The 22,474-nt window shown below is 43.5% G+C and overlaps 1 protein-coding gene across 2 annotated transcripts in view; it reads left to right on the forward strand.

Moving 5' to 3' along the window:
• CPNE5 (copine 5) overlaps positions 1-22,474 on the forward strand; it is a 124,191-nt gene that overhangs the window by 89,896 nt on the left and 11,821 nt on the right. For both annotated transcript variants that reach the window (XR_014169413.1, XM_081915405.1), the window contains 5 exons: positions 10,376-10,429; positions 12,420-12,481; positions 20,767-20,813; positions 21,230-21,411; positions 22,324-22,451. Coding sequence is in view for 1 of the 2 variants with exons in the window: in XM_081915405.1 (XP_081771531.1) it covers positions 10,376-10,429; positions 12,420-12,481; positions 20,767-20,813; positions 21,230-21,411; positions 22,324-22,451 (473 nt within the window). In the remaining variant the exon portion in view is untranslated. The remainder of the gene's footprint in view (positions 1-10,375; positions 10,430-12,419; positions 12,482-20,766; positions 20,814-21,229; positions 21,412-22,323; positions 22,452-22,474) is intronic.

The following is a 22,474-nucleotide window of genomic DNA, read 5'->3' on the forward strand; positions in this document are numbered from 1 at the left end:
CCCCATTTACCTTCCCGCAGAAGTGGTACCTATTTATCTACTTGCACTTTGATGTGCTTTCGAACTGCTAACCTGGCAGGAGCTGGGACCAAGCAATGGGAGCTCACCTCGTCACAGGGATTTGAACCACCAACCTTCTGATCAGCAAGTCCTAGGCTCAATGGTTTAGACTACAGCACCACCCGCGCCCCTTATCAACATTTACAACTGCCTATTATTCCATACTCTATATTTTATGTCAATCCAAATTATCCATGGTATCTGTTACATTACAAGTGAGATTAAAACCCTGCTGATGTTTCCATCTGCTACGTTATAAATTTTTCCCATTCTTTTTAAAAGTTTTTGTACTCTTGGTTCCTGAGTTTTCCAGTCAGCTTTGCAATTTCAGCATAGTCCACCAGCTTTGCTTCCCATTCCTCTCCGGTAGGGACTTTGTCTTCCTGCCGCCTGAGTTGTTACAGTCATCTAAAAACGAGCAGAGATGACTTGTGCTGAACCTCTATTGGCAAGAAGTTCTGCCACACTAAAAAGTTGACCCCTGGTAAAACAATTTTAAGTGAATCGCGGTGCTTGCTCACTGTGGACAACTGACTGTGCAATCTCTGCATGTATACTTGGAAGTATGTTTCTTTTAGTTCAGCTGGGCTCATAGGATTGCAGCTTTGGCCTCAAAGAAACTCACTTCCGTCAAGCTGTATCTTCATGCCAAATATCTCTATTAGGGAAAGGCAACTGCAAGAATCCCTTGGATATCTGTAGCGCCAATTCAGCTGGAGGCACTTGGCAGTAACTCTTCTGAATCCACTATGGGTTTTCCTTTTAGCTTTGATTTACTAGATAATTTAAGCGCTTTTGTCAGCTGACGAAAGTACCAGAGGTAACCTTATCTGTTCCTATTGCCTCTGTCTCCAGATAGTGAGGAGCAGGAGTGGGAGTGCCTCTTTTATCATTTGTGTTAGGAAGCAAAAGTGCGGATCAGCTTGATAGATTCTCTCATTCTGGCTCAAAGCAATTCTTAAATGTGATATGGATGTTTTATAGCTCAGTGCTAGAACATCTGCTTTGCATGCATAAAGTCCCAGGATCAGTCCCTGGTGGGAGAGACTCCCTGCCTGAATCCTGGAGAGCAGCTGCCACTCAGTGTAGACAGATTGTGAGCTGGATGGACCAAAGCTATGCTCCTGTATTCAATGTCAAGTGTCCCCTGTTCTATAGTTAGGGTTGATTAGCTGGTGGGCATTGTATTTTTTCTTCTCCTCTCTTTGTGCTTTTAAAATAGTTTTAAGTTGTTTTTTTTAATTCAGTGCTGTTTTTAATACAGGAACTTATTTAATTTTGTGGGGTTTTTTAAAAAATGTACGGTATATAAACGATTGGTGTGAGGTTGTTGTTTTTTAGCTGTATCTGTTTTTAATTCGTGTTGTGAGCCACCTTGGGTCCTGCACCAGTATAAATAACGTCTCCAGCTTATTAGTTTGTTCTTGTATTTCTGCCTGGCATATTAAATACTAATTTTCCTACTCTCTAATAACATTTATCTTCCAAATTTCCCCATCTTTCCAAATCAGAGAGTTACTATTTTCTGTTTGTTTTGGAGCTGCAAATCTGCAAGTAAGGGGTTTTGGAGTTCAAATACTACATCAGTGCCATTCAGGTGATGCCACTCAATACCCCAACTGTTTTGTTTTTTTTAAAGAAACTATGTAGTGCCTTCTGTTATTGCTGTTGCTTGCAGTATATACAATTTGCCTTGTGTAGCTAGTAGAATAAACAAGGGACTGTGATTAGAGAGAGTTACAGTGATTAGTTTAAACAAACAAAAAACCAAATAAATTTGAAGGAATGGTTTCACTTTAATTGAAGTGGAACTTACCGTGATGATGGCATGATAAGGGGCTTATATGAACAACAGGCTGCCCTAAGTCTGCTTTCCCATTCACCCCCATTACAGGAGAAATTTATTGTGGTTGGCTGCCAAATAAAAATTTTAAAAATTGCCCTGGCCAGCAGAACCAGCAATACTGTTTACTTTGTGTATGATATAGTTACAACAAGAGACACAACAACGGCATGCATACTGTTCATGCAGTTTTGGAGGATTAGAACATTTTAGTTCTTTAGAAATGCTCCCCTCCCTTCCCGTCTCCAATGACTCTTTTACTTTTTCTGTTAAAGTGTGTACATTCCACCTCTCCAACAGATATTTCATGTTTATTTTCAAGAAGCAAATTCCCCTGCGTTGTTGCTCCTCTCACCCCAAAGCAAATGTTGTGGGACACTGCAATGACATATGCTACAACTTTTTCTTTCCTAAATCTGGGACACACCTGCATGTTAAAGCAGCTGTGCAAAATAGGAAATTGAATTGAAAGGATTATATCCTGAAAAGTGGGGTATAAATAATTGTAATTTCAAAAAGACATACAGACGACTTATATCATGGTTGTAATATAATCATGATATGATATCCCCTTGTATTATCAGAGGCACTCACACTTGGCACCGAGAAAGCTCATCTGGGCCATGTAGATTTATTTGCAAAGCTCGTAATACACGCTTCTGTTCTGTATCCTATGCTTCATTGCAGGGGGCTGGACTTAATGACCATCAGGGTCCCTTCCAACTCTATGATCCTAACTTATGAAATTCTTTATCACAAAAGCAGCTTTTAAACAAAATCAGGCAAATTTGAAGACAATAGCTCTAATATCAGTAGCTACAGCCATAGCAGTTAAATCAAGCCTCACATTCTCCTTGTGAGCTTCAATGGGGCGTCTTGCCAGCCACTGATGGAAATAATATGGTGGACTAGATGGACCTTGATTTCATCCACCAAGGTAATAGTTAATCCAGACTTCCCCCAACCCCATATGTTTTGGACTCCAATTCTCATCAGCCCAGTTAACATGGCCAGTGGTCATGGATAATGGGAACTGTAGTCCAGCAACATCAGGAGGGCATTGGGTTGGGGGTGGCTGATTGATGCTCATAAGCTGAAGGCCAATGCAACAGGCCAAATCTAAATAAAAATCTGATTTGTTTCGGCAATTGTTTAAAAGATGTGACTGAATTGTGCAACAGCTTGGGAACTAATTGAGGAAGGATAGCTGAGAGGATGTTATAAATAACAATAAGTAAATAAATCAAATAGACATGGTCTTTCTCTCCTAGGTGGTTTGTGTTTTCGTAGCTCATGTTCCTGTCACTTTTTCAGCAAAAGGAGCTCAGTTCTCCACATCGCGCCCCCTTGCTATGTTCTGACACATTGTTGTGAAGAGAGCTCTTCCACCTCCCTCCTAGTTACCCTGAGTGTGTCTCTAATGCTGGGCTGGTTTCTGTGATGGGTGACAGTGCCTATCACTTTTGCTACTCAGGTGAGCACGATTCCAGTGGGGAAGGAGAGAATTCTGATGTGTGCCACCTTTGGAATAAGTTCTTTATTTTATTTTACTTCGTAGCCTTTTTGTTTCTGAGCTGCACTTGGCGTCAGTGAGAGTGATGATCTGTACCTCTCTCTCCAAATGGAGAATTTGGCCCCATGAGCAGATGGCAGAGTCCATGTGGAACTGAAAACAAACCACTCCAGTGACACACTCACACACTCATCCCTTAGCTTCGATGTCTGGGTTTCCTCCCTCCCGTTATCTAACATTTTTTTGCACTCCGCATGTGTTAAGTGTTCAGCGGCTCCACTTTAATATTATCCATTGTGACAGTTCTAGGCCGGTTTTCTAAAATGATTGACCTGACTGAGACACAACTGGATCCCCTCACAGAGCTTTTCTTTTCCCCTCGGCAGGAAAAGATGGGGGAACATGAGGAGGGAGAGAAGCTCAGGCAGAATCTGTGTAAATCATTAATGCCTTTTGTTCTGGATGGATTCTTGAGATCTTATAAGAATACAGTCACACATACAGTCAGGGTGGGGGGAATAAGAAGGGAGAGAGAGCTGCATTTCAAAATGAGAGCTTTCCAATGACTGAGGTAAAAATCATTTTACTGCCTGGGAAAGGGAACCTATCCGTTTATCATAATGAGGATCGGAAAAGAAGAGCCTTTTGAGATGCTGGCAAAAGGGAACTGAAATAGCACAATTTGAAGTGCTGCATTGGGAACAAAGCAAAGTGAGAGTAAGGCTTCTGTCAAAGCACTGGAAGAACTAGTGACGGCTCTTTCCTGAGGGCAAATGGGGTGCTGCCCCACCAAACTCAGTCTGCTCTCATCTCTCCCCCACAGGTCTCTCTTCTTACTTTCAATCAATCTAAGGGGTTATGCTGCCTGTCAGATTCCTCCTTTGTTTCAGGCTGTGTACATGCTGCACCTTTAAAGCACATTCGAAGTACGTTCTTTCCCTCAAAGCATGCTGTAGTTTGTTAAGGGTTGCTGGGAATTATAACTCTGTGAGGGGCAAACTACAGCCCCCAGAATTCTTTGAGGTCCAGCTCCTAGCGCCTTCTGGCAGTTCCCTCATTGCGAGAAGTGAGGTTACAAGGAACCAGGCAGAGGGCCTTCTCGGTAGTGGCGCCTGCCCTGTGGAACGCCCTCCCACCAGATGTCAAGCAAATAAACAACTATCCTATTTTTAGAAGACATCTGAAGGCAGCCCTGTTTAGGGAAGTTTTTAATGTTTGAAGTTTAATTCTGTTTTTAAGGTTCTGTTGAAAGCTGCCCAGAGTGGCTGGGGAAACCCAGCCAGATGGACAGGGTAGAAATAATTTATTATTATTATTATTATTATTATTATTATTATTATTATTATTATTATTAGGAAATGTACTTTGAATCTGCTTTAGAGGTCGAGTATTTACATAACTTCATTGCCACCCTTGCAGAATTCAGTAGAGAGGATGAAGATAAAATTAGATGGCTGTGGTTATGTGCCTACTGTTTGTCTCCCTGCCTTCTGCCTTACCAGTTCCAATGGGCAGAGCCAGCACAAAATGCAGGGAGTGTTCCTTCTCTCCCCCCGCACCTTTCACCAACACAGGCCCTTCAAGTGCCCCTCTTTTCCAGGGACGTCCTTGACTTAGAGAAGCCATCCTGGTTTCTGATTTGACCCCGGAATGTACTGCGTTTCCTTAGGATGTCTTTATTTTTACCGGAAAAATGCTGGAGGGTATGCCAACAATGAAAGGACAAGATGATATATATAACAGACTCATTCTAATACTTGACCCATTCACCAATAAAAAAGAAAAGGAATCAGCCTCGTTCCGGCCAGCCACACCTCAGAGGAGCCACCTTTGACGTTGGTATTGCTCAGGCATCAGTCATAAACCATCTCTGGAAATGCCTAGGATGGTCTACGTGCAAAACAGATTCTCTGCCACTGAGCTATGACCCTTCCCACTGACATAAGGCATCGCAATTTAAAAGCTTGATACAGAACCAGCCCCTCCACTTTTTTCACATTAATTTTAAGTTGTGATTATCATGTACATCACTTCTTTAAAAAATAAAGTAACAGAAGCAAATTCTGAGCACAGCAGCTCCTGCCAGACGTTTGTCCCACTTTCATCACTGCCAAGAGGTGGCTGGTGCTGTGTGATGAAGGCTTCAGGGCCTAATTATGAAGTGGAGACATACATACATACATACATACATATATATATATATATATATATATATATATATATATATATATATTTCAGAGAAGTTATGGAAAGGAGGGATGCTGCTGCTGTTTATTGGAGATGCAGATAGGGATGATGGTTTATTGTCTACGGTCCTGTGGGAACCAAGCCTAGATGGAAAGCAAGACCTTTGAATTTAGGAAAAGAGAAAACTGTCTTGAGTCAGACCCATTGTCTACACAATGGACAATTCAACTCTCCAGGGTGTCAGACAAAGGACAGCCGTGTGGCCTTGTAGCCTTATTAGACTTTACCGATTGGTGGGGTCTGCGTTGCTCCCAGACGGGAGGAAGGAAGTCAAATGACACCGAGGTTTGGTTCAGAGAAAGAGTTTATTCTGCTCTCCGGATAGCAGAAGGCACTGTGTGAATCGGTTCACCGCAAACACAAAAGCAAGAGAAATTGCATACAGTATATATATTCTCCAGGCACCCTCTCCCACCTTCCCCAGGAATCCACCACACCAGCTTATACACGTAAGTTGACATCCATGACCATAAACAGATGTTCCTGTTCTGGTACTCTTGACCATAAAAGGTTGTTCCTGTTCCTATACTCTTATCTTGGACCAAGAAGGTCACCAACTCTAAGAGCACTCCTGGCGCCGTTCCCAGGTCTCTTGTCAGATCTGACAAGGTCTGTGCGTCAGTGTGGTCAGGACGTAAGATAAGACCCAGATGTGCCATCCCTGCTCCACTCGGAACTGGCAAGGCCATCCATTGCCATCACGGACTGATAAAGGAGAGGGCTTTGAGCACTTATTTATACAGCTGGGTTTCTGTTTATACATTGGCTCAAGAGCTCAAGTTAATGCATTTTAGAAATGCTCCCTTGGAGAAGGAAAAATGGGGATTTCAGACTGACTGCACAGAAACCCATTCCTTCAGCCTTACCTAGAGATTCTGGGAACTGAACCTTTGGCATTCAAAGCATGCGCTCGGGCATTGCACTGTGGCCCTTGCCAATTCTGATAACACAGAATGGCTTGTTTAGAACTTGGCCATTGGGATCTGAGCTCAATGCAGAAATAGTGCTTTATTTTGCCTATGAAACATCAGGCCATGAGATTGTTGAAGCATGAGGGCTCTATTTTTATAGAAGATGAATCTGTACACATGCTGTGGTTGTTTACAGTATGATTATATACAGAATGTTTGCTTTGCATTTTCAATGCTTTCTCGCTACAGTTAAACGACTCCCTGCTTCATGTTTGAATTTGCATCAATTATATCTCAGGGGATGTCTCAGATCTGGTACAGAAAGAAACATCCAGATCATTTGGCTTCTTGGTCTTTCTTCAAAGCATCCTACACTATAACAATTCTGAGGGCTCAGTGATCCACAGCATCAGCAGACTGGTGTATAGAATGGGGTATAAGGACAGCTGCTCCATTGCAGTACAGTGGTACCTCGGGTTACATACACTTCAGGTTACATACGCTTCAGGTTACACACTCCACTAAGCCAAAACTGGTGCTTCAGGTTAAGAACTTTGCTTCAGGATAAGAACAGAAATTGGGCTGCGGCGGCACGGTGGCAGCAGGAGGCCCCATTAGCTAAAGTGGTGCTTAAGGTTATGAACAGTTTCAGGTTAAGTACGGACCTCCGGAACGAATTAAGTACTTAACCCGAGGTACCACTGTACAACAATGTGCAACACTGAAATGGGGGCTGTGTGTACCTTGTGCTAAAAATAAAATAAAATTCTCTACCATGACAATCTAAAGCCTTTACCAGGAAAATCTGAATTCTGCAGCCTACATAAACCTGCCTCTCACCTATTTTGTGTAATTGCCTTGTTTACTATTTTGCAGAAGTTATTCTGGTTCTCTTAGTCATGAGCTGGTGAAGCTTAGGGTTGTGGGTTTGAGCCTCAATTTGGGTGAAATTTGCATTGCAGGGGTTGGATTAAATGACCCTCGGGGTCCCTCCCCACTCTACAATTCTATGATTCTATGAAGACAAGCACATGGCTATAGCCATCCCTACGCATTGGCAATTTTATCCAACAGCACTGCTGGCTCTTGAGATTTCAACAGACATTGCCTCTATGCTTTCAAGTATATTGTCAATGCCATAATAAGGAATATAACCCTTCTTTTTAAAAAAGGGGGGGAGAATGAAGATCAAGCTGCTCAGGACACTGAATTCTGCACTTGAAAGCACATTCTGTACTGCAGCATAGATGCAGCCCTATCAGTAGAGCAGCCAAATGTGCAAACCATCAGCATAGCAACAAGTGTCAAGATTACTGTGCTGGCAGCAGACTGTAGCAGTAGCTGCAGTGACTGGGGGCAACCCAGTCAGATGGGTGGGGTACACATAATAAATGGTGGTGGTGGTGGTATGCAAGGCTTGGTGAGCTACTGACCTGGTGGGCTTTATCAGGTCCTGCTCATGGTGTAAAGCCAGCACATGGCACAGAAACAGGCCTGCGGAGCCTAGCAGTTGTGGGATGTGTGCAGGACTGGGTGAAAGCAGACCCGAGAAATAAAACTTGAGTGGATCCAGATGCTGTCTTGCATTCACAACGTTGCAGCTGAATCAGCCCATATTTAACATTTGGAACACCAGAAAGGAAAGTATTTGCACTATGATTGTTACTGTTGCTAGAAAAATCCTTGGGCAGAGCTGATTTTGGACCCCAAGAGACCCAGTTTCACATCTTAGCTCACTGGTTGGCCTCACTCTCAGCATGTGTCTCTCGGCTTCCTTTCCCACATGGTTGTTGCAAGGATGAAGAAGATCCTCCTGCAAATCCCTCCCCAAAGCTGCTTTTTTAACGAAGCTTTTGACTTAACCCCCTGCTCCCTGTCCCAACTGAAACAAAGCCTAAAGAGGTGCAACTCAAACCAAAAAGCCAAAGGACATGCAGCTGCACTTGCCCATCTCTGTTTACATATATCTGTGCATCTTTTCTTCCTTCCCTCTTCTTCCTCTTGGATAATTCTTCATTCCTTGAAAGAGGTCCTCCTCTTCAAAGTGCTGTCTACATTGATGGCATTTATATAAATGAATGCTTCTACTTCCCCAAATCACTCTCTACTCAGCAACACACTACAGTCCAGTGGGTTGCAAACATCTGTCTGAGGGGGCCTCCAGATTGTCACTATTGTCCAGGAGGCACACAAATAGCGATTTAGGTTTGCATAATTAAAGAAGATTAAAGTCATTTGTCACTCTGATGGAACAAATTCCCTTAGAAAAGGAGAAGAGGAATTGGAATAGGAATAGAATAGGAAGAAGAAGAAGAAGAAGAAGAAGAAGAAGAAGAAGAAGAAGAAGAAGAAGAAGAAGACGACATAGTAGTTAGAAAAGTGACAGTAAAATGTGCTGAATGGTGTGGAATGAACAAAGGAATGGTTAACAGGAAGCAAGGAGCTCAGGATGAATGCTTAGTGTCATATAACTACCTCACAAACAAATCAGAATGAATGCCCAGTGAAGACTGGATGCAAGTCATTTCCAGATGACCTGTTTATTGGTGATTCATCCTGATTTGTTTGCAGGGAGATTCAACAATGGCAGATTTAGGGGAGTTCAGCTACACTGGAAGCAGAGTTTTGCCAGGGGTGGCACAATTATTATTTAGAATGGAGATCAAGAGGCGCAGAGGCCCCAAATTTTGGTGTTGCATAGGGCACCGCTAAAATTTGAGACCCCAAGGTCTACTACTGGATTCAGTTACTGGGGTTGTTGCCCAATAGTGCTAAATCAGTCTTAATTGCACAAACTGGATTTGCTAGTATGTGATTGAATCCCACCTGGAAATAGCTGCAGTCTGGAAGAGCCCACTGTCTGATTTCTAGGGATGGGAGAAAATGTCAATCTCTGTTCCTCTCTGTTTCTCACTTTTCCACCCTTAAGTTCAGTTCTCCACATGTCCACATCCGTTTTTGAATTTCTTAAGGTCCTCATGAAAATTCATCAGCATTTTAGTATGAATTTCTCCTAATATGCACATTTTTTGTATGCGACTTTGCCTAATATAAAGGGACGTGGGTGGCGCTGTGGGTTAAACCACAGAGCCTAGGACTTGCCGATCAGAAGGTCGGCAGCTTGAATCCCCGCAACGGGGTGGGTTCCCGTTGCTCGGTCCCTGCTCCTGCCAACCTAGCAGTTCAAAAGCACGAAGCGCAAGTAGATAGATAGGTACCGCTCCGGCAGGAAGGTAAACAGCATTTCCGTGCACTGCTCTGGTTCGCCAGAAGCGGCTTAGTCATGCTGGCCACATGACCTGGAAGCTGTACACCGGCTCCTTCGGCCAATAAAGCGAGAAGAGCGCCGCAACCCCAGAGTCGGCCACGACTGGACCTAATGGTCAGGGGTCCCCCCCCCTTGCCTAATATACACATTTTAGCAAGACAAATTTCCCAAACATGTTTGTGTGTTATTTTCACTAATGCATACATTCATGCACACATTTTACACCAGTGTGTGCATTTTTGTACACATTACTTGGCTGGAGATTGCATTGCAAAATTTGGAGACCTGCGAATTTCAAAGGATGGCTGTGTTTCAGTTCAGATTTCCTTTCTGAATTTGCAAATTAGGTAAGGTTGCCTTTAAATGCTAACAGAATCAAATTTCTCTCTCCCCCCCCCAATCTCTACAAACCTGCACATAAGTTTTTGTGCAATGAGATCAAGGGGTGAATGCTCAATAAACATCTGAAGGAGCCCTTTGTCTTTCAAACCTTACCTTCACAGGTCTTTTTTCTTTCTTTTTTACTCTCTTAGGTAGTGAATCCCAAAAAGAAAATGAAGAAAAAGAAATACAATAACTCAGGAACAGTGAGTAGCATTGTTTTAATGTTGGCTTTATGTCACTAAAAAAAAGCTGAACAGTTTTAGGCTTCCCCTGAAGAACCCTGGGAAATGCTGTTTGTTAAGGAGAGTTGCTTAGAAGCCCCTGTTCCCACACAGGGCTATAATTCCCAGAGTTCTGTGGGAAGAGGGGTTGATTGCTAAAGTACTCTGGGAATTGTAGCTTACAACCCTTACAACTGTTAACAAACTACAGTTCTCAGGATTATTTGGGGAAAGCTATGATTGTTAAAGTGGTATCATAGCCCATTAAATATAGATTGTGGGTGGGGCCTCTTGTGTCCTGGCTATGTTTGTTGCGAACATATCACATATCTTTAGGCGCCAAGCAAAAACATGTCTCTTCTCCCAGGTCTTTGGCTAAATAAACAGTCTATGGCCTTTTAAACAGTGGTGGGTTTTGCTTTTGTTTGTCACCATGTTATATATTTTTGTGTTTTTATATTGTAAACCTCCCTGTGCTCCTCGGATGAAGGATGGTATAGAAATCTAATTACAGTCATACTTCATGTTACGTTCTTTCAGGTTATGTCCCACGGCGACCCGGAAGTATCGGAAATGGTTACTTCCGGGTTTTGCCGCTCACACATGCGCAGGCACACAAAATGACGTCACACGTTTGCACAGAAGCAGGGAATTGCAACCCGTGCGTGCGCAGACGTGCTGCTGCGGGTTACGCTCTTATCATGTTGCGAATGGGCCTCTGGAACAGATCCTGTTCGCAACCAGAGATACCACTGTAATGAATAATGCCTTATTCACACCAGTTCTCTGCCTAAGAGCAGGGCCAGCCCTACCCATTGGGGAGGGTCGTAGCTCAGTTGTGGAGCACATGCTTAAAATACAGAAGGCCCTTGGTTGACCCAAGATATTGCTGCCTGAGGCAGCAAGATGACACTTCCCTCTCTCAATCATTGTATAGAAACTGTGTACAAGATTAGCAAGAGACTCTCAATGGCAGGGCTGTGGGTTCCCATGTTGAGCAAAAGGTTCCTGCATTGCAGGGGGTTGGGCTCGATGTTCCTTGTGGTCCCTTCCAGCTCTATGATTATATGATAGTTAAATCTTATTTAAACACTGATTATAAGAAAGCACCCTCCGCCACACCTGAGAGCAGCAAGCTAGCTTAGGGGGCACAGATCAGGCCACGAGGCACACATAACTCTGACCTCCGACACCTCACTTCTACCACTTGCGGCCTCCCGGGATCTGCTGCCTGAGGCAGCTGTCTCACTCTGCCCAGTGGCGTAGCGTGGGTTGTCAGCACCCGGGGCAAGGCAAATAATTTGACCCCCTAAACCGTGGATTTGCGCCCCCTAACTCTACCCCCCAGATGTTGCGCCCGGTGCGGCCGGCCCCCCCTGCACCCCCCACGCTACGCCACTGACTCTGCCTAACTGCAGGGCCAACTCTGCCAGGTTTAGTCGTTGGCATCTCCAGCTTAGACTGAGAAAGAGTCCTGTCCAAAACCCTGGAGAGCCCCTGCAATTCAACCTAGATAATACTGAGCAAGATGGACCAACAGTCTGATCTTGTGCAAGGCAGTTTTCTACACCCAACTTCCTCTGCCTAGTATGTAATGCATTATTGCAACTGTGGGACAGGAAATAAGCAGGAGAAAGAGCCTATGGTTTCCCAATTCAGCATCAGCACACTTTTAAAGCTGTGAGACAATTCTCCAAGTTGTGATCTGGCAACTTTATAAAAATGGGATTTGTCCTCCGTGAATTTAAGAAATTGATTTCCCATGGCAAAGGGTGGTGACGTTGGTTTCAAAATTTTGAAAATAAGGCTACAGAATCCTCCTGGAAATGGGAGTTGTTTGGGGCTGGAAAAATCAAGGCACTCAAGATGTGGCCCCATGATCACCAGTATCACCCTCACCAGTATCACCCTCCTGCCTGTAACTACTTCGTTGTTTCCTGTATAACAGCATCCCCATTTGTTTCCTTTCAAGGTGACGTTGCTCTCGTTTGCTACAGAATCAGAGCACACGTTTCTAGACTATATCAAAGGAGGGTGAGTAGATTCTCTTTCTGCACACATTGGGTGTTTGGGAGGGGATACGTGCAAGCAGAGGGCCACTGGCTGTTTCTACACTGAACAAAACCAAGTGTCTTCAAGAGGAGTGTCAGGTCTGAGTGTCCTGTTTCACTCTAGAGATGCTGTACCTGCAGGATGTAAAACTATTTGCACACAGCAGACTGGGGATGAGGGAGAGATTCAATTCAGTTTGCATTTGAAGGCGAATGTATCAAATTTGCACTTTCTGAAACCATAGGCAAACGGAAACACGGCTATCTTTTATAATTTGCACTTCTCCAAATGCTGTGGTGCAGTTCTCCAGCCAAGCAATATTTACAAAAATAATAATAAATGCATATATTTGGAGCTAGTGTGCATAAAAAGCAATACACTAGTGAAAATAACATACAGAAATGGATTATATTAGGGGGATCTGCTTGCAAAAATGTGTGTGTTAGCCATTACTGCACATAAAATGTGTTTATTACAAGAAATCGTCATAAACAATTAGTGATGAATTTTTGAGTGTGTGTTTTTTTATGGAAAAAACTCAAATTGCTGCAGAAACATGGTGAACCAAATTTTAGATACCAAAAATGAGATGCTGAGTGAACTGAAATTGACAGGTCCTTCTATTCCTACTGAAGACAGAACACTGTGTATTATTCAGGATCTTCAATGTCATGATAAATTTTTCAGATTTTCAGAACATAGAATCTCGATTTTGAGCTGTGAATTTTTAAAGTCAATTCAAATTTCTATCTCAGAAGTGTTTCTGTTAGAATCAAAGTACCCAGCAAATTGTACAAGCAGAGCAATCCTGAGCATGTCTACCACTAAGCAAGTCCTACCAACTTCAGTGGGGACGCGGGTGGTGCTGTGGGTAAAACCTCAGTGCCTAGGACTTGCCGATCGTATGGTCAGCAGTTCGAATCCCCGTGGCGGGGTGAGCTCCCGTCTTTCGGTCCCAGCTCCTGCCCACCTAGCAGTTCGAAAGCACCCCTAAGTGCAAGTAGATAAATAGGGACCACTTTATAGCGGGAAGGTAAACGGCATTTCTGTGTGCTGCGCTGGTGCTGGCTCGCCAGAGCAGCTTCGTCATGCTGGCCACGTGACCCGGAAGTGTCTCCAGACAGCACTGGCCCCCGGCCTCTTAAGTGAGATGGGCGCACAACCCTAGAGTCGGACACAACTAGCCCGTACGGGCAGGGGTACCTTTACCTTACCAACTTCAGTGGAGCTTTACTCCCAAGTAACAATGTATAGGATTGTAGCCTAACAAAATTTAATATATGTCTGTTCTTTCTGAGGAAGAAAAGCTCATGTGCTAAAAATAAAATACACTTCTTTGGAATATTTGGTGCTTAAAAGCAGAGAAATTATATTTGAATTCCTGAAACCACCTTTTGACTAAAACCTAAGTCTTGCCGCTGATATCCAAACGTAGTGTACACAAACTGAAAACAGATTTTTAGCTGTTGATTTATTTCCACGTGTAAATTTCTCCCAATGTAACCTGTTTCAGTGGGCTGTAGTGAGGTCAAAATGGAGGATAAACAACGTACACAACCCTTAGTGACTTGGTGGAAAGGCAAAATAGAAGTGGTATAAAGAACTATAGCTCCTCCTTCCTATGAAAAATAAGTTAAATTGAGAGATTGCAACTAACCCAAGCGAGCTTCACCGCAGTGAGGTTTTGAACCCAGTTTTCCTCAGTTCTAGACTGACACTCTAAGCACTTCACCAAGCAGGCTCTCTGAGCCATCACAGTGACATCATCACAGTTCACAGCAGTGTGAACTTTTAATCTCATGTCAGGAAAGGTAAATAACCCTTCTACAAGCAGGTGCATTTTATATTCTCATGAGATTAGGTTGAAACTTCTAGGGATTTGACCAAAAACCTAAAGGAAAGTGCACAGCCCGCAGAGCCATGAAGTATATAAATTGCATCACAAAGTTCCACTGATGGAGTCTTTGCTAACAGATAAAATTCAACTGATCTCCAAAAAGAAATATGTTAATCTCCTGGGATGACAACCTTCTACGGGGGAAACAGAATGGCCTGTTATAGAGAAACCAAAGCACATCAGAACTAAAGTCAACTGCTGCCGAAATCCCATCATGGAGAAGAATGAAAGATGGTTAACAATATCAATGTGCTGGGAGGGAAGGTATCTGTACTTGGGAAGATGCATGAGGAAGAAAAATAGAGTCAACCACCCATTACCTAAACATGTTGGTAGCCTGGAAACTTGCTGCAAATAAGGACATCCTGGTCTGGAAAAGACCTTTAAGACACAAGCAACTAAAGAGTAGAAGGCATGGCTGATGGTTAGATCAGCAGAGATTGGGTCAGTACTATTTTCTGATTTCATCTTAGAGGATAGAGCCAAAGTACTTACCATCTTACACGAAAAGTGGCTGCTTGACATAAGCCTCTCAAAATCAATGTTCATGAAAAGAAAAGAAAAACTCAAACCAATTTTACAGCACTGTCAGACTCCTGGTGACCGTCTGTCCTGTCAGCAATTCTGTTTGCCCATCCCTGACAAGTTCCCACATATTTTGAGTATTAGGGATAATGGTTTCCAGGCAGAGCCAAGCACTGGTATCTATTTAGAAATTAGGCATTGGACATGATGCTCGCCTTCAGATATGGGCATTTGTGTTGGCTTTGCCTGTTCCAGCCATCCCAGAGTTACACTAGTTCAGCATCCTCCTTGTGCGAGAACGCAGCACTGTCCAGTCACAAAAGATTCTGCCAGAGATCAATTTGCTCCTCTTGAGTGGCAACGGACTCTCGGAATCAATACAAGTTCATTCAGAGCACTTAACAACAATCAGGTTGTTAGGACTTTATTAACTTGTCAGAAGAATTCCTAAAAGAACAAGATTTAGATTTGATTAAAAAAGAAAAAAGAAAGCTTAAAGGTCACAGAGATTTCTACAGTTTATTCCGTAACAAAGCAGAGTCAGAATTGTTCATCAGCAAGCAAACACACGTTCCTTGAATTACAGAGCATGGCATTCCCATCCGTTGAAGGCCAGAGCTCTATTACCTCTCCCAAACAAGGAATTAAATGTGTTTCCTCTCGTAACATTTTTATGGGCCGGAATTCCATCAATATCATCTCAAAATAAGGTATTTAATTATGCACCAGTTTCATAGCTTGTTAATTATTCCTTTTCTTTCATTGAGTCATCTGCCCTCTCACTTAGTGGGGGTGAACTGGGATTCCCAACAGGACTATTTCACCAATCTTGTTTCATATATATATTTATTATTTTTATATACATTGCAGTAGTAGTTTAAAAGGAAATCAAACATTTCAACACTCGACTTCCTTCCTCCTCTTTCTGCAGTTCATTAATTTTTTTATCATAATTCCCTACATATATAAAGTTATATTAAATCCTTCTTTTATTCATCTATTTTCATATATCTATATTTTAAAAACCGCAGGTTATTACAATAGTCCTGCCAGTGTTTTTATCTGTCTACAATTTGAGTGTTAATATTCAATATATTTCCATTCCTTTATAAAAAGTTTGTTATCCTAGTTTCTTATTCTTCTGGTAAGTTTTGCCATTTCTTCATGATCCATAAATTACCACTAAGCTTGTTTCATTCACAGACTGGTGCTGGAGAGCCATTAGCCAGCTAGGCAAAGATTCATTTTCTTTATTACTTCTTTTGCAATACTTTAATGATAGAGGGGTTGTTTTTTTTATTAGAATTGAATTTACACTTAGGTCCAGCAATATGTCTATTTTTTTATTTTTTTTAAATAATTTTTATTAATTTTCCAATTTTTACATCAAAACCACACCAAACAAAACACACAACAACAGACACAAACAAAACATAAATTTTGCTTTCTTAACCTCATTTTCATAAGCCTCTTTTCTCAGACTTCCCCATACCTTCCCCTTTTTGCATCCTAGTTTTCCAGTTTTTCAGCAACCCTTTTAATCAATCAAAATTTAACTTATTCTCATTTCAATTTCACTTTGAATCAAAAAAGAAAAAAGAAGATAAATATAGCTGTAATTATACATCTTCCTCTCCCTTAACACTTTAACACTCCTCAAATTTGTAGCAATTCTTAAGATATGCTTTAAATTTCTTCCAGTCCTCCTCCACAGTCTCTTTCTCTTGGTCGCGGATTCTGCCGGTCATTTCTGCCAGTCCCATGTAGTCAATCACTTTCGCCTGCCACTCTTCCAGCGTGGGTAGCTCTTGTGTCTTCCAATACTTTGCTAGGAGAATCCTTGCTGCCGTTGTGGCGTACATAAAAAAGATCTTATCCCTCCTTGGCACCAATTGGCCGACCATGCCCAAGAGAAAAGCCTCTGGTAGCAATATGTCTATCAATGCCTGTGAGCCAGGTTCAGAGAAACAGTGGGAGGAGTTGCCTTCAAGTCCTGCTTTTAGGCTTCCCAGTAGCTTCTTAACAGACAATGTAGGAAACAGGGCGATGGACAACATGGAGCCTTGCAAAAGCTGGGTTCTTATGTCCCTGTATTCTTATCCTCAAATCTCTAAGGAAATACCATACCGTTGCCATTTAACTCCAACCTTCTTAAACACACACACACACCCTTTTATGCCAATGTTGTCTGTATGTGTGTGTGCCTGTGTATTATATATAGCGCCAGATGAGGATCACACTCCATGTATCTGCACTAGTTCTGGTACCCCAATGGATCTCAGCAGCAAAACAAAAAGTCCTTTCCCACTGGCCTTGTCTCTGCCTATCTAACCAGAAGTTTAAAATGTTATCTTCCATTGAGAGCCGCATTCTTTCATTACTGTGGTTGCACAACATCTGAAGGAAGGGTCTGTCATGGGAGCAGCTGATATTGACTGAGGGTAGGAGATGACAGGCTTGGAATCTCATCTGAGAAGGCTGCCAGAGAAATGTCTGCAGGCAGCTTTTTCAATCATCCCTTTTATCAGCACTAATGTTAGCTGTCCTCTAAACCACTGTTCTTCATCCACTGGGATGGAGCCCAGAAATGGGACTTGCTTCGTACCAGTCCTAGTAAGACAAAGAAAACATAATGTATAACTGATGTGCTGTGCTGATAGCAACGCCACTTGGCACAGTCACCTGACATTTATAACTATTGGTTTATCATCAGTTATTGAAGACAATGTAATGCAGCAACAGTGGAATCCTAAGCTGGCAACTCTGTACACCGTGGCAAACTAAGGCCTGGGGGCCGGATCCGGCACAATTGCCTTCTAAATCCAGCCCACAGACGGTCTGGGAATCAGCGTGTTTTTACATGAGTAGAATGTGTCCGTTTATTTAAAATGCATCTCTGGGTTATTTGTGGGGCCTGCCTGGTGATTTTACATGAGCAGAATTGTGCTTTTACAGTCATACCTCGGGATAAATGTGCTTCAAGATAAGTATTTAAGTATGTTACTTCCGGGTTTCGCCGCATGCGCATGCGCAGTCAAAATGATGTCGTGCACATGCGTGGAAACGGCAAAACACTACCTGCACAAACGCAGATGCAGGTTGCGTTCGCTTCAGGATGCGAATGGGGCTCCGGAACAGATCCCGTTCGCATCCCGAGGTACCACTGTATTTAAAATGCATCTCTGGGTTACTTGTGGGGCATAGGAATTCGTTCATTTCCCCCGCCCCCCCCAAAAAAACACAAATATAGTCTGGCCCCTCACAAGGTCTGAGGGACAGTCGACCGGCCCCCTGCTGAAAAAGTTTGCTGACCTTCTGTACACCATGGGCCAGCAACATGGCAGCCACAGGTACAGAAGTGTCAACAAAGGTTTTCCCTGGTGACCATCCCCACCTGCCTCCCACCACAAAATGAGCTTGAAAGAAGCCTTCTTTAACCAATGGAACAGTTACTTCAAGCCTATGTGGAATCCAAAGAAGGTTACATTGGGGTAGGGAGAGGTGTGGTGCCCACAACAACATATCCATTTTGCAAATGTGTCCACGCCCCCACCCCCCAAAAAGGTTGGTGACCCCAGGTGAATACACTTAGGAGCCTAAAGCCTCATAGTACTTGGTTCCAGGGGCATACCTAGGGGTTGTTGAGTCTGGCACCCAGCAATGGCAGAGGGCCAGGGGCCCTCCAAAATCACACCTCTCCACTCTGGCCCTGAGTAACTAGGAGCCTGCCTGCCCATCTGCATGTTCCCTGGGCTGCTCCTCCACTGCTCTGGGCAGCTGGGCACGTCTCCTCGCCTAGAGTGCAAGGGTCAGGAGGTGCCAATACAGCTCCTTGCCAAGGGCACAAGTGAGCCTAGGTATACCTCCGCTCAGAACACAGAACCATGTTGATGTGTGAGAATTTGGGCTACAGGTTCCTTAACAGTGAGCCATCACCCGGAAAGGAAGAATTTCATCTTTTTCAGCATTATGCTGTTCCTCTGAAGAAGATAAAGTGGCTGGGCTGTGGTGCGTACTACATTCATGCCCTAGTTTTCAAATAGGCTCTGGGGAATCATTGAATTAAAAGAAAGATGTTACAAGGGAGCCTCTCAGCCTACTGACATCCTGCAATGAAAAGCAGCATGTTTGGTCTGTGTATTAATTGGGGGTATTTTACCAACCCTCCCTTCTCATATGTCAAGAGCAACGGCACTCTAGCCAAGGTCCAGTGGCTCCAGCAGAGGACTTGGAGAGTTCAGTTTTGTTTAACCTTGGTCAAGTCAACAAGAACCCAGGCAGCCCAGTTTGCCTGATTATGGTTTTGTAGTCTATCATTTGGGGTATAAAATGTGTGTTATAATGCCAGCTGAAAAGATAGCAAGATTTGGTCAAATTGGCCTAATTAGCCAAAAACTGTCCAGCAATGGTAGCTTTACTCACAGCTTCAGAAGTTTCTTGGGCTTGGAGCTGTTGCAGTTGGGAGAAAGGGAAGCAGCCGAGAAATGTGCAATCCTCTTACTCTGGGTGGCCTAGAAGAATCGAGGCTCCGCATCTTAAAATTTCCTATTTGGCTTCTGCTGAACTGATAAAATGGAAGTGTGGAGAACAGCTTGCCATGCGATTAGCTCCTCTGTTTCCCCCTGGAAATATGGGATTATGCATGAAGAAACAGACTTCTGTTTTTCAACCTGAACAGTAGTAAGGTCACAGGACTACGGAGCAATCCCAAGCAGATGTAGTTATGGGGGGGGGGTTGGATGAATCCCCCAGGTGCCAATAAGTGGATGCTCACTTTCTTTGCCTGCTGCATGTCTCCCCATAGCCTTTCTCCCCACTATCTAGCTCTAAGCTAGGCTCCAATATTATAAATTAACCCAGCTATGGAAAAAAACTGAGGGTGGGAGGGTTAGGAGGAATAGGAAGAGGATGGATGGTTCAGCACCCCCATCCCTATAATGATACTTTACTGTTTTGTGGTGATGACACATTTCCAAAGGCAAGAGCCTGCTGCTCTCACATATATTTGAGAGAAACCACATGTTGACACAGATTCCTGAGAAGAAACATGTTTGACACCACATGGCAGTGTCAAACATGTTTCTTCTCAGGAATCTGTACCAACATGCAGGAACTCTTTTAACACCCAGTCTTGTGTATGTTTACTCAGAAGTAAGCCCCCACTATGTCCAGTGGGCTTTGCTCTCCAGTACAGTGCAAAAACCTAAACATTGTCTACATAGGCTGTTGAGGATCCCAAGGAATATGGTGCCACTATCTGTTGTGTGTGCCTGTTATGTGGGTTGAATCTAGTATTAGTTCTGCTCAGAGTAGACCCATTTATATTGATGGGCAATACTAACTTTGGTATATTCATTCCAGGGAGTCTTCTCTGAGTGGAACTTAGTTGGTTAAAACCTTGTGATTTTACTTTTGAACCGTTTCCTTGTTTTAATAAAGAACTTTGTCCAGGTTGCCTTCAGGACCACCCCAACCTGACAGTGTGAGGTATTAGTTAGAATCCGTGAATAAAATAAATAATATAGAATCATTGGTTGCTCACAAAGTATCTGCCAATTGCTGTGGCCAAGTGTGTATAGAAAGCACATGACAGCATAACCCGTCTTTTTGCATCTTCTCTCAACTCTAAAGAGAGAGATTCAAAAACCGAACCCAACTCTGAATGCTTACAAAACACACGGTTTTTGGGAGACAGCTGGAAAGAGAAAGGAGCCAGGAAAGAGATGGATAAGTGGTGTTCTAGACATGCACTTGGGTTGGTCATTCCACTCAAAGGTTCTGAGCTAATCAAAATGCTTATAGATTTATCAATCTGACTAAGCAATGTGATGTGACATTTTTTCAGGACGCAGATCAATTTCACAGTGGCCATTGACTTCACAGCTTCCAATGGTAAGTTTTTTACAGCAGATGTCTCGCAGAGCTGCTGTTAAGTTTTTGTTCACTTGATTTCCCAATGTTTAAATCATTCTTTTTGGAGATGCACGTATTTATTGAAGTTGTTAAATCTACAGTGCAATCTACAGGCATGTTTTCTCAAAAGTGTTCATTGTGTTCAATTGTACGTCCGCGTAGGACTGTAGCCTAGAGGCATAATACCATATGTGCCTAGTCAGAAATAAGTTATATCACTTTTGCTGCAGTTGACCTCTGAGTAAGTGTGTTGTATCTTCAACCTTGGAAGGTGGGATACGTCTTAGGAGCTTCCTCTGTTCCTTAAGACCGCATGCAGACTTCATGAATGCCACACTACAGCCTACCAGACAGTGAAGCAACTACTATTCATTCTCTCTCTCTCTCTTTGGCAGGGAATCCCTCTCAGTCTACTTCCCTTCACTACATGAATCCATACCAGCTCAATGCCTATGCAATGGCACTGAAGGCTGTTGGCGAGATAATCCAGGACTATGACAGTGACAAAATGTTCCCAGCACTTGGGTTTGGAGCCAAAATTCCTCCGGATGGGCGTGTGTCTCATGAGTTCCCCTTGGTACTGACAACCTTCCTTGGAATCACACCAGCACTCAGAAACAGCTTCTTATACTTTGCCTCAAATTGAATCCAGTGGCAGGCAAACGGGACCCATCTGCCAACATTCCCTGATGAAGGGAAAATCCCCATGTTCTCCTTCAGCAGGAACTTTTTACCAATAGCAGAGTCCTTAAATCTTTTAGACTAAAATCCTATACACATTTGCTTGGGAGCAAGCCTCATTAAACATAGTAGGACTTCTGAGCAAACATGAATAGGTTTGCACTATACACCTTTGCTTTCTCATGTGATGGTCTCATCCTTGAAGGCTTACCTAGCAAGGAACATCTGAGAGTCCTGGGACTGACTTAGATAAGTTTGGGGCTGGTTTCTTTGTCTCTCTTTGGAAAGTTGACATGAGCTTCAGATGCAAAGAAGAATCATCATTTTCATTTGCTGTTGCTGCCCCTCTAAATCCCAAGAGGCAGCTCCCTCTGCATCAGCGTAACATCTGATTGGTGACATTTATTGCACTCCCTTAGCTAGCAATTCCTCTAGCCAGTGTATTGATCTCTGCCGATGGGCATCCACCAGCTGAGCCAAACACTGAGAATGGGGTGGACAGTGGTGGAGAAAGGGGGATGCAGTGGGGGCAGTCCGCCCCGGGTGTCTTCCCGGGTGGTGACAAAATCCCCCCTGGGGCATATCACTGCCCCACCAATCGCCCCCAGGCGGATCACCCAGCCCCGTGGGCAGATCGCCCCGCCCCCTGGGTGGATTGCCCTGCCCCCGAGTGCATAGCATGTGTGCCACTCCAGGTGCCCGAGCGGCTAGCTCCGCTGCTGGGGTGGGGAATCCCAAAAGGGCAAGGATTCAGCCACTCTGCCTGGGGAACTTTCACCCTAATTGTCTCTCCCTTTCTCTCCTGCAGAATGGCAATGTTGACAATCCTCACTGTAGTGGAATAGAAGGTATCCTTGAAGCCTATCACCAGAGCCTCAAGACCGTCCAGCTCTATGGTCCAACTAACTTTGCACCGGTGGTTAACCACGTGGCTAGGTATGTCTCATCAGTCTACTGTA

Source organism: Podarcis melisellensis (assembly GCF_964234715.1).
Source record: "Podarcis melisellensis genome assembly, chromosome: 6".
NCBI lineage: Eukaryota > Metazoa > Chordata > Lepidosauria > Squamata > Lacertidae > Podarcis > Podarcis melisellensis.